Genomic DNA, 13087 nt, shown 5'->3' with positions numbered 1-13087 from the left:
TTGCTGTTGAACGCACATTGAGAGTGACTCAGACCCCGACACACCAATCTATCTCATCACGTTTGTTTTCAGTAGTGGGCCAGGCCTGCTTCACACTTGTCCCACCTATTTTGTTATTAACGTCCTCATTTCCCACAGCTAAAGCACCCCCATAAAGAGACTGCAAAATGACGTCATATCACCCCTTTTTGCCCTGTGCTCCTGTCAAGCAGATGAAGGCCACGGGACAGACACACAGACAAACCACAGAGTCCTGGCTTTGAAATACAGCATTTTAATAAACATTATAAAAGTGTATTGGAAAAATCCCTCCAACCAAATCCATCCCGATTTCTTTTCCCAATGTACATTTGGTAGGAATAAGGCAAAGAGTAGTCTCTTGAAATAGCATTTCACATCAATTAATAATCACCATGTCATGTATAAATAGAACTAAATTCTGGGCTGTTGCTACAGTGAGGTTCATCCTCCCCATGTTATGAAAACAGTTGGTCCAAAATGCAGCAGCTCGTCTTTTAACTAATACACGGCACCATGACCATATCACTCCAGTCCTTGCCTCACTGCATTGGCTTCCTGTTCGTTTTAGGATTGATTTTAAATTGTTGATGTTTGTCTATAAGGCTGTACATGGTCTGGCAACTTCATATATTTCTGAGCTTGTGCGCTTTTATACTCCAGAAAGGACACTTAGGTCTTCGAACCAGTTGTTCCTGGAAGTGCCGAAGTCCAGACGGAAACATTGGGGAGACTGAGCTTTTTCAGTTCGGGCTCCTATACTGTGGAATGATCTGCCATGGGAGATTAGATCTGCTCCGAACCTGTCTGTTTTTAAATCACTTCTTAAAACGCATTTGTATTCATGGGCCTTCGACAATTTTATTGATTGATGTATTTGTTTTGACTATGTATTTTTCTTGTTATTTTACTGTATAGATGTGTTTTATCTGGTCTTAGGTATCTTTATTATTATTATTAGTTGTTTATGTTTTACTGGAAAGCACCTTGTAACGCAGGTTTAGAAAGGTGCTATATAAATAAACTTTGCTTGCTTGCTTGCCATGTGGGAGTGTGTGTCAGCATCAGCGACGGTAAGGCAGCAGCAGCAGCACTGGGCCTTCCTCCAGCATCCCATGGATCAGACAATTCAGCCCCCAGAAAGTTAAATACAAATAAAACGGCATTCCCTCCAAGGGGTGGGATGCTTCTGCTTCACACTTTTTAATTATCACCTGCTAACAGAAAAAGAAGAACAGATGACACTGAGGATGAACACAAATTAACACATTTTTTTGTCTTCCAGTTCAACGTGAGACAAGTCCTCATTTAAAAAATAATAATAAAAACATGGCCCAAGGGTGCTTTAGAGAGACAAGTTGAATATAGGATAAGCCAAACAATAAACTGCAGCCACTATATGGTTGGGCAGTGTGCATGTGTGTCTCTTTATGAACTGATTCACATCTGTATGTTTCAGGGCGAAGAAGCAGGCTGGAATCAAGGCAGACAGAGGAGTGGTGCAGACCAAACAGATGAAGAAGACAACATATGGCAAGGAAAAACTAAAGCATCAAAACAGGAAACACAGTGGAACAATGCAAATGCTAGAAATCTTATCCACAGCTACAAAATGTTCTTTCATAAAAGCTGTGAAAACGCTCTTTCCATCATCAAACCAAATTAGTGTAAAAACATTCATTAATACAAGGCCATTTTAAGTCTCAGTGTATAGTGTGTGATTTATAGTGCTTGTGTAACCACTGGCAGCCATTTTCAAGAAATAAAACCCCCTAAATATTTTGTGTCTTTTACAGAAAGCAGCATGTGCTGTATGTTGTGTTATTACATTAGTGCCACGTTTGCTGACATGTGCTTAAACCTCCTGCAGAGGCTTACTGCTGCTGCTAGACATGCCATAGAGAAATGAAACACACACATTGGCTCCAATGACAAGTATGGACCCCAGAGTGGTGAACGCAATTCTGTGTCAACAGCATTTAAGTTTTTCAAGTTCTACAAGTCCCATGCCTCAAAGTAAAATTAAGAAAAAAAAAAAAAAAAAAAAAAGAAACAGGAAATCGCCCCTGATTGGCTCACAATAACTCCATGTGGCACAATGGTAATTTCCTGTAAACATTTTTCCAAATGTTTATAAAAACACTCTTCCCATTTAAAACGCAAAAATATATAGAAATTTATTTTTACAAGGACATATATTTATATTACTAAAGGCCTTAAAATATTTTCCATTCTGCTCCTTGAAAATCACAGTTCCCCTCCAGTCAATTTTTAGCCTTAGACAGACCTGGAAGGCAAAAAAAACAAAAAGCTTTCACAGCTTGTCATTTTTCTCTATCACAACTGACTGAAACAAATAAGGCTTGCACTTTCTTACCATGCAAAGTACCTATTCCTGCTTTTTCTGGCTCAGTTCCTTCCTAGGCACCAGCACCTTACGGAGGTACGGTATGACTAAATAGACTGCGGGGAAGAATACATGTCCACAGAAATAGATGGATGAATACACCTGGAAAACAAAGATGACACAAAAGTCAAAAGAAGACCCAAAGCTTAATGACATAACTGATAACGGTCACATTTAACCTATGACTGTGTTGTAAAGTTGTGAGTTACCTTGAGCCATTTGTCATAGGTAAAGAGGCAGAATGGCACCAGGGAGTAACCCATGAAGAACCAGTGGATAATCTGCTGGACTACATAGATGAGAGGGTAGAGTGCACTGTTCGCTAGCTTCGTCAGCAAGGGACTGTCCGTCACTAGTGCCTGGACCTGTCTCACACACACATCCCATCATATAAAAGAATGGTTACATAATAAACCGATGCCAAATAGTCTGTGTTTCAAGTACATTCAGACAGTGGGTATCTTGGGTATCTAATAACAACTGATTTTTATAATGAAGACACTTTTTAAAACCTTTTCAAAGAGAAGAGAAATAACACATTTTCCACCTACTGAAGTAAATACCCTGATGGCTCTAGCTTCCTGCACATAATTAATATTAGGTTAGCCATCTCCATACCCGTCTCTCTACAGTGATGATGAGGAACTCCATGAAGAAGCACATGAAGTACCCGGAATGAAGGCCGTGCCAAATTGTCAAAAACAACAGTGTGGTCACATGAGACAGCATCTTATTGCCCAGGAACTTCAGCCGCTTGAAGACTTGTCTTAAAAGAAAAGAGAAACAATCAAGTCAAGAGTTTATCAGCTTTTATTTTCAACAGTAAATCTAGATGAGAGCAATCAGAAATCTTTAAGGTATCATCTATCACTGTGTACTTGGCAAGCACTCACAAGAACGTTGCTGTTGCATGACAACAACTTTACATCCTCTACAAGGGTAGATTCAATGATTTCAACGGTGGCCCACAGTATAGTGTGATAATATCTTAGGCAAATGCACACACATTATGTTTTCAATCCCCAAAGCAATTTATTTCTGACAGCACACTGCGACAAGCTGCAGTATTATCTGTAGAAAGCAGGGGCAGACAAATGAATACATGACGCAGTACTATTTAAATGTGTTGCTACAGTTACTGCCAATGAGGCGTCAGGATGCTTCAAAACAAAGTCCTTGTCAGATTATTAACAGCATCTACTGTAAACCTTTCGCCTTTCTAATGTGAGACTTGGGGGTTACAGTAAATTTTTGTTTTAACTTTGCAAATCTGAGTAACTGACAAGCATGTTCCCACTTAACACAGAAGGTGACCAGGTGTGTAGAGGAGACAGGATCTGGACTTTTCTCTTATGCTGTGGAGTTGAGCTGGAGCAAACATTACTGCAATCAAGTGTCACGAAACATATGACTTATACGCCCATTGAAGCCTCTGTTCCACTGGAGAGATAAAAGCAGATCTGTGGGGCACACTGTGGAGACTAACGCTCCTCAAATTAATACAAGAAAAATATTTGTGCCGTTTTCCACACCGTTTCAGGTTTTAATCACATCATCTCACAGCCCTTTATCTCAATGAACCAACTTATAATATCTACACAACAGCGGTAGATGCAAATGCACATGAAGTGGCATTTTATTTTGCAGATTTTCTGGAAAGTCAGTTAAAATTTGTGCCACATTTGGTGGGAAATTTGACTCACGATGGCCGATATAACAAACACTGTTCTTCTTATATCAGTTAATAAAGGTTCTCTGATACACACTGGTTTCTGACTTACTGTATGCATGTTATATGAAGTCAAATGCTTAACAAAAGAAATACAGCAACAATCTAACATAATATCACCTGAGCCCATTTATCACTGAACTGCTTAAACAAGTGCTAACAGAGTCACGAGGTTCACATGCAGCTATAAATTGACTTTTGTGGGTCAAACACTGAAGGGATAATCACTCAGTTATGCAGCACACTGTAATATCACTCAATTTTCCTTATTAGTTACCTGGTAAAATATTTCTACATCCTAGCAACTTATATTTCCAGTACTTCCATTCCCAACGCTCTGTATCTCATGCAACCTTGAATAGCAGAACATAAAGCTAATCTCATGTGGCTAATGCATTCAACTGAAATGGACCATGTAATAAACTTTATGTTGAGTAAATTGCTTTGCTTACTGTGGTCATCAACAAATGGCACCACATGTGCAAAGAATTTCATGCATAAAGCTCCTGCTGGAAAAGTGTAATTGTCCAAAAACTGCAAACTTTTAAACCCCCGCCAGGATGTCACTCCCTCTCTGCGTGGATGCTCCGGCTGGTAAACTAAACCACAGACAGAGGCCTTGGAGTGTGATACAAGGCTTCTCCTGCCACATATGCATACTGGATTGGACTCTCATTCCCTCTACTTCTCTATTATCATCAAGTAAATATTTAAACTTTTACAACACCACTTAGAATACTAGCTAGAGATTTCAGGTTCCACACTGACCTGGCAGCCCAGGCATTTGTGTTGATGTTGAAAGAAGCGATGGTTCCTCCGAAAAGCGGTGTGGTTTCATAGAGCCACACTTTCATGTTGGCACAGGCATCCCACTGGTGTTTACCATCCACTACACCATTGTAGCCTAGGCCAGATAATATACATACGCCCTCCTGTAACACACAAAACACATTTTTTTCATTTGCTTGTCGTATCATACCAGAAAGCACAAGAACCGGATAAACTGGGATCAGGGTGTGTCATAAATAAATATATGGATGCACATTTGAGTGTACGCAAGGAACAATGTTTAACTGTTAATGCTATGACATGGAAAGTGTTTAGCTAAGAACAAAACGAGTAGCTGTTAACCTTCTGCCATCAAGGCACAACACCACTTTTCAAATATTTGGAGATCGAGATGCTACTTACCGCTATAATCCAACAGCTGACATATTTATACAACATGACTTTAGACCAAAGCAGAATAAACACACAGCAATACCAGAACGGCTGAGCCTGCGGAGAGAACACAAATTTACTCTAAGATGATGACAAACACATCCTGGTGTTTTGACTTGGAAGATGTATGAATTTGTCATTCTCACCGCAAACTCATCACTTAGGAAGTAGCTGTTTGGGAAATAGGGACTAAACGTTGCATATATCACCACGCAGACGAACCCCAGACCAAACCTCTTCATGGCTGGTATAATACTGAGAGAAAACAAAAGACAAAGATGAGGATGGGAGAAAAGAAGGCAATAATGTTAACAGCAGGGCTGTGCCACTCAACTGCTGCTTTCTATTTTTAAATAGAAATGTAATAAAGATCATGTTTCAGCTCTTTTTCTGGTTATCACTCATCATTTTCTCACTGTTTAACCTGTTTGGAGGTTTTCCAGGGCGAGGGACATGGGGGCGCCCCCCCCCCCCCCAGCCTCTGGTAGCTGCGCAGTGTAAACTGAGGCCCCACCAGGAAGCCTCCGTAGAAGTAGGAGAAGCCACACATCTCGAGCAGAGAGGGCACAGACAACAGGCCTGCTTTCTTCTGCTCTAAACTTAGCTGGGACTAAAATTTAAGAACATGAGAAGATAAAAAAAGAAAAAGAAGACAAGACAGTAAAGAGTGATGAAGGGAGATGAGGAAGAGAAGACAAATAGAATAGCAGGCATTTTAAAAGCCCACTGATGAGGCCAGGATGGATCTAGTTAAATGACCACAGTTTTCACTGACCACAAACTCAATATCACTGCACTAAATACTCACCACATATGCTACTGTATGAACTGGCATTTAGCTGCAGACTAAACTCTGCACTAAAAAGCTTCACTTGGTGATAATGACAGTAGATCTAGAAGATTTTACACAGATATAAATATAAAACCAAATGGAAAACACAGCTTTGGTGCTGATTAAAAGAAAAAGCAGCAGAAGGGGCAATTAACAGTTGTCAGAAATGTGTTGGCTGAACTAAAAACCCAAAAACCCAAGCACTACTAAACTGAGTGAAAATGGGGGAAAAGTAAAAGCTGATCTACTAACAGTTGAAGTTGGGTCAGGGACACAACAATAAAGGACACACTGGGACAATATGATGATACCGTGTATACCCTAATGGATGTTGCTGTATTCATAATGGCCTAGCTATCTCTACGACACCTTCGGTTTCCGCATCACAAAATACTGATGTCGCAATACATTAGATATATACTGCGACAATCTTACTTTATCACATAAGGTCTGCATTTCTTTCCCCTTTATTTGGTCCTCTGTTACAGTATTTTGGATACGACATTGCCTTCTCCAAATGAAGGAGGGGCAGATTCCCCAACACTACATTTATGCTGAATGTACCGAATAGCTATGCTGGTTTTACATCTTTCATTTATTCTCCTACAGACCTATCTGAATATACAGTATGTCTGTTGATATAAAACAACTTGTATAAATTATGTATTCATGACACTTTACTTGTTTTGACTTGTACATAGCGTTCATCTACCTGCTAGTGATGAAAACAATTGAATATTCTATCAAAAACTCAGTTTTGGGAAATGACAATATAGGGTCTAACTGAATAAAAAAAAAAACACAACATAAAAATAAACATGCAAAACTCAAAACCACCCTGAGACAGACAACAAATAAGTGATGACTGATCAAGCAGGCAAAGGCAAGAGAGATCAACCAACTCACTGGGTCCTTCCTACCGTCATAGTAATCAAGTGACACACCTGCAATCAAAAAATGCAACTGGTATCAGAAACTAGTATGTTAGGGTGACTAATGCTGTCGTGATCATTTCAATGAACAGTTTAAAACATGCAGGTGCCCTGTCAGCAGTTCATCAGTGCATTAATTGTTCACTACAGTAAAGAGGGAGATCACCACAACAACAACAACAACAAAAATTAAACACAGAGGAAACCGCTACTGTTATTTAAAAAAAAAAAACAGCTGGGTTTGTTAAATAGAATAGGGCAAACAGAACTATAGCCCACTTACCAATAAGTTTAAGTGTGAGGACACAATGAGGCATGGTCCACTTGATGTCATAGTCCTTTGTAGCTGTGAAGTAATACCCTGCCAGCAGGTATAACTACAGGAAGATGACGGAGAGGAAAGAAGAATTAAAACAAAAACACTCACCTAGCAAAACTCTGCATTGTCTAATCTAGGTTTATCACAGTTCTAAGTAACAGAAAATGTCAAGAGGACAGGCTGACAACAGAAACCTGCCACAACAATTCAAGGGAAGTGGCCTGTGGGCACATTTCTGCTTAAAAAGCTGGTTTCATTGTCATATTTCTGAAAGTGTGGGCATAAAAAGCAATAACATGCAAAAAATAAAGGCTCCAATATTTCTACAGGAAACACATGACTACATCATAGGATTACTGACCTTGGTGGACAAACAAGGTGTAAGCATTAACAAGGCAATTTAAGGAAACTGCAGACTGCAGATGTAGAAATGAGGTCTAGACTGTGCAGGCAAATTGGCGGGCAGCACCTAAGCTGCTGCAGTAAAACTCTGACAGTGCACAAAAGGGAGCTGATGCTAGAAGATAAACCTGGACGCATGGAAAGACAGAGAGGAAAGAAAAAGGAACACAGGGATGTCTCACCATTTGAAAGAGAAAGCTGCTCAGGACAGTTGTTACTGTCCTTCCCATGAGCCTCAGCATCAGGAACTGGACAAGGACGCATACTGCGGAGTGATAGATCTGAGAGCCTGGGAAAGAGAGAGATGGGGGGATGGGGAAGATGGTGAGTGCAGTCAAGTGGGACCTGTAGGACTGAATGTGACAACAGCATTTTCTTCCCCAGTTTAATATAGGCAGAGACGGAGAGGACAATGTGGCAAAGACATGACACGCAGACTCGAAACTCGCTATCAGAGAGGATTAGAGAAAACAAAAAAGTATTCAACGAGGAAAAAGATAAAGCAACAGACCTTCTGTAAAATCCAAGTGCAGCCACAAGAGAATACACAAAAGAGAAAGAAATCAATGTTAGTGATGTTTAGGAAGCTCCAGTCACTCTCTGCAGGAGCACTCTGGAAGTTTAGAAATAAAAGTTTACTCTAGAGCTGAAATGATTATTCATTTAATTCGAAGATACCTGCTACAGAACTATTTTCATTATCAGACATTTATTAATCAAACTGCCAAAGCTTTTGTGGCTTCAGCTTCTCAGTTGTGAATATTTGCTGGTTTTCTTAGTCTTTGAGAATAATAACTGAATTAGGGCTGCAACTAAGGACTATTCCTATTATCAATTTTATTTATTTATCTGAATATTTAGTCCACTGTTATATACGGTGGACAAAAAGTATAAAACATTTGCATCTGAGAAACTGAGACCAGCAAATTTTCAGCACTGCTGCAGAAAAAAAAATTACTAAAAATAATAATCAATTATAAAATATTGATCAATCACTGCAGCTTTAAATTGAATATCTTGGGGTTTGTTCCTGCTGGTAGGACAAAACAAGCAATCTGGAAATGTCACCTCAACCTCTGAGAACTTATTTCAATAGTTTATGGACCAAACAACTAATAAATTAATTGGACTGATTCATCTATAATGAAAATAATTAGTTGCACCTCTCAGTGTGCTGCTTATTCATCTGCACAGGAATGGAGTATGAGCAGCTTTAATAAAATAACATTAAAAGGGAAACGTCCAGCCTGCTGGTAGCCTGTTACCACTTCCTCAACAACCCAGCAGTGGCTCCACAGCAGTTGATGATTCATCCATAAGCACACGTCTTAGCTTGGCTGTCAGTTAGACAGCCCTGAGTTCAACATAAGTAGGGCAAAGTTACTTTGCCCAGTGTTTCCCCCGGATGTTACAGCATTTCAAAGATAAAATATATTCCGCTGCTCCTTTATCACACATCCTTCTCTTCTCTCAGTGAAAACTTATCAATGAACAATCAAAACAAAAATGATTTAAGTTTCATTTAAATATACGTTTACTCAGTAGCAGAAATCTATTTACATTGCAATTAATACCGTAAAACATTTATGTAAATACAGAGAAGAAGACTGCTAGAGAGTGAACATGGATACAAACTATGCAGAATTCAAAACGTTAAAAAAAAATTCAACATATTTATTAGAACTCAAGGACATACAATGCATTTTTGTGAGTGACAGTGAATATCAACATAACATTACAAAAAAGCTCCACAGGGCAGCCTTAAAGAAGGCCTGACACAAATCTCAAATGCTACACATAAGATAATTTAGAAAACCAGGTACAGAAATGAAATATAATTATACACAATTAATGCTTTTTTGATAGCTGAATAATGTCTATATAGCCTTTCCACCACTAACACATGCTCCTAACCTCACGCTTCATCTCACCAAAGTTGAATGCTGCTAGAGCCAGTCCAGAGAACGTGTGGAACAAGTGGATGACTGTGGCAGGCTGATAGAACAAGAACTTCCGGTACACCAGAGCACAAGGATACCCTGCAGGAGAGACATAGAGAAATACAGAGGAACAGCGTGAAGCAGAGATAAAGTTATGTGCTTTAATATCAGATAAAGCTCCTTTCAGACAGGCACCAGAACCTTGAAATTCTTTAGACATTACCCAGGGGAGATGTATGTGAGAACACAAATGTCCGAGTCAGTTGACCTGGACTTTGCCAGCTCCCCGGAAACACGGGGAGATTCGGGAACTTCTGTCATTAAGAGCCGGCACTAGAATTGCCAGATTCGATGGTTTATGACCAAATTACAAACTGGCTATATGACCGCATCATGTCCTGCCTCCTGCACGCTCTACCCAGTAGGACTGCGGAAAGATTAAACACCTGTGATCATGTTGTTCAGGTTTGACCAGTTTAGATTGACTTGTGCTTGTTCACAGCTTAATTGTTCATAGCCTACATTATTATACCAAACAGCTCACTGGCTCAACAGCTCAACCGTTTGAGTGAGGGATATAATATTCACATGCACTGTAACAGTTTTTTTTGCAGCTTATTATAAAAAAAGTGCTTCATTTAATCTTTAATGTAAAAACCATTCAAGTTTCCATCTGCTTCTGTTGCATGAGAAAGAGGTTGAGGGGTGAACAAACAAAGAAGAGAAGTCTCATATTACTGAGAGACAGATTAACAATGTTTCTTTCATGAGATTGGCGAAAAACAAATGAATAACACTGGCCTTATCCTTTCCAAGTGTTTGCAATTCAATAAATCTGCTATAGAGCTAATCAACTGAATTACTTGGATGCAGTCTTGAAATATTTTTGAGAAGTTGATTTATAGTTGCTGTAGATCTTTCTTTATTTCTTTTTTTTTAAGATTCTGACTATGCAATTGCACTGAAGTCCCACATGGTGAAACCAGAGAGTTATTGGTACATTCTTGTGAAAGACACATTAAGAAACTTTAGTACAAGGAGAATGCAACAGGCTGAACAGTTTCAGGCATTAGCCAATTGTCTGATCTGAAAGGCTATGTTCAGCCTAATGTAACGTTACTGTTAATGTGTGAGACAAAGACATGTCCGTGTGTCAGGGCAAAGTTCAGAGACCACAGCATGTAGGCCGCTCTCCACCACTACACCCACACCCAGTCCCAAAGCTATGTGTTACTACTTGCTATCAAATCTAAACTGAACGTGTGCACTATAATGAAAGGTTACTCAACATGTCACAGGCAGACTGAACTCATTCTCCCTGTCAAAGATCATTCCCTCCCCCATCGACATCGGAGCTCATGTTTTCACCAACTTCAGCACATACAACATGCTAATCCTACTTCCATTAAACTGAAGGAGCGCATATTTCGCTAGTCTTAATTTCTAAGTACCTATTTTACTATTTGTAGTTTGTTAGCTACTCCAACTGGGGAATTAAGTGAGGGGGGCAGACTGGGACAATATCTGACACGACACCCAAGCCTCCTTAAAAACTAGTCGAGCACATTTGAGGAACCCCTTCATGTAAGTTAGCAGCCACGAGTTATCCGTTGGTGGCGGTAATTTACAGGAAACTTGGACGTTAAGGGTGTGTGCCATTTATTCATAGGCTTTCTGGAAACTAAACGGTTGGTTCGGGGAAGCCAGCCTTTCATTTATCATAAGAAATCTGGAGCTACTTTAAAAAACAGGACACTGATACAACTGATTTGCAGCCTGTGGCTATGTGTCATAGTACCAGGCATGTTAGTGGCATGTTAACAGTGACAGTTAAACAGAGAATCCGCAGCCGTTCATTACTCAGACCTGTCACCGGAATTGGTGTAATCTCGGCTAACTATAACAAGTGATTCGCGAGATGAAACTTACCGATTAAAATTGATAACATCAACCGAACCGCTGGCTCCGGGGAACCTAAAGACTCCGCAAATTTCTCCATCAAGGAGGCAGCCATCTTTTTTGTGGGCGGAAACGTTTCTTGGCGACACTACCTACTGACTCATGGAGGACATCCACACACACTCCGCATTTAAAAGCACTCGTGGGTCAACGTCCTTCAAAGTCAAACCGAGTGATTCTCCACCTCCAGCCCGTCCTCTTATGCCCTCCCCGTCCCTCTTTACCACATAGTGTTACTGGCAATTTTTCCACATTATTTGGCTAATAATTTGACCTAGTGGATGACGGGCATTCCGTCTATAGCAGCACAACATGAATTATTTACCCAAGTGTACCTAATATAATATATGAAGGTTAAACCCTCTCTACTCATATAAAACGTGTTACAACAGTGTACGTTTGCCCCCACATGGTGGCATGAAAAAACAACCATGCAATCCCTATAAATGTTACATTTTGAGGTACGTGTATTATAATGTATACAGTTATCTCTTACACTTTTACAAATGTATTAATACAAGCATATATCATAATCAGTTGTATTGCCCATGCATTTGAGCAGTTTGTTCAATGCAATCCATTTATACACATCCGAGAACAAATGACAGAAACTGAATGGACAGCTAAAACTTTAATTGAAATTAACTAATTTCAGGATGAAATGCTCTTATCAAACTAAAACAATACTGAAGCATTTCAAGGACGAATTTATTAATCCTAGGTTATCTGGAATAGTGATGTGCTCTTTATCTGAAATAAAGGTAAAATTAGCTTAAACCAGCAGAATATATATATATTAATACGATTGGGTGAAAGTCTATCATGTGACTGCAGTTGGGAAAGAATCGTCCAAATGAAACTACTGACCGATAGCGATTCTGTTACCATCAGACCATATAATATTATTTTACACAGTTTAGGTGGGCTTCTCTGTATGAGAAACCTTCTGGAGAATTAACTAAAGAGCAAAATTTCCTAAAATACTGTTTTAAGGCTGACATTACTAGTACAACACATACATACCTCATTGTTATGGTGTAAATTGACTGCACGTAGTCACACTTCCGAAAACAATAACAACAAAAATAAAATGTGTATTTATGACATACATCAACTTTAACTTATTTAAAACCTAACTGTCTATGTTTAAGGGCCAAATTTTACGTTGGTGCATTTTGGGTATGCAAAACTGAGTCTAGTATGGTCCAATCAGAGTGCTGTATGCGCGGCCAGTCATTCAGTCAGTCAGTGACTAAGACGCACAAAGGGGGCGGAACCTTTGTCGTCTCAGCCAATCAAACGGCACGTTTCTGTAGAAGACGTTCTAA

At 39.5% G+C, this 13087-nt stretch overlaps 1 protein-coding gene across 1 annotated transcript; it reads right to left on the bottom strand.

Annotated features, from left to right (window-relative positions):
* Nucleotides 1-1005: 1005 nt before the first annotated feature.
* On the bottom strand, nucleotides 1006-11928 carry lpcat3 (lysophosphatidylcholine acyltransferase 3). Its single transcript, XM_020610925.1, is given in 14 exon segments — nucleotides 1006-2305; nucleotides 2396-2527; nucleotides 2635-2790; nucleotides 3044-3191; nucleotides 4923-5086; nucleotides 5346-5432; nucleotides 5522-5630; nucleotides 5800-5849; nucleotides 5851-5985; nucleotides 7114-7151; nucleotides 7423-7516; nucleotides 8043-8149; nucleotides 9792-9899; nucleotides 11730-11928. Coding segments are annotated over 13 exon segments (1401 nt in total). The 5' UTR covers nucleotides 11815-11928; the 3' UTR covers nucleotides 1006-2305; nucleotides 2396-2407.
* Between the last annotated feature and the right edge of the window lie 1159 nt (nucleotides 11929-13087).

The sequence above is a fragment of the Monopterus albus genome, unplaced genomic scaffold (genome assembly GCF_001952655.1).
Source record: "Monopterus albus unplaced genomic scaffold, M_albus_1.0 scaffold107.1, whole genome shotgun sequence".
NCBI classification, from domain to species: domain Eukaryota; kingdom Metazoa; phylum Chordata; class Actinopteri; order Synbranchiformes; family Synbranchidae; genus Monopterus; species Monopterus albus.
This window is presented reverse-complemented; position numbering and strand designations above follow the sequence as displayed.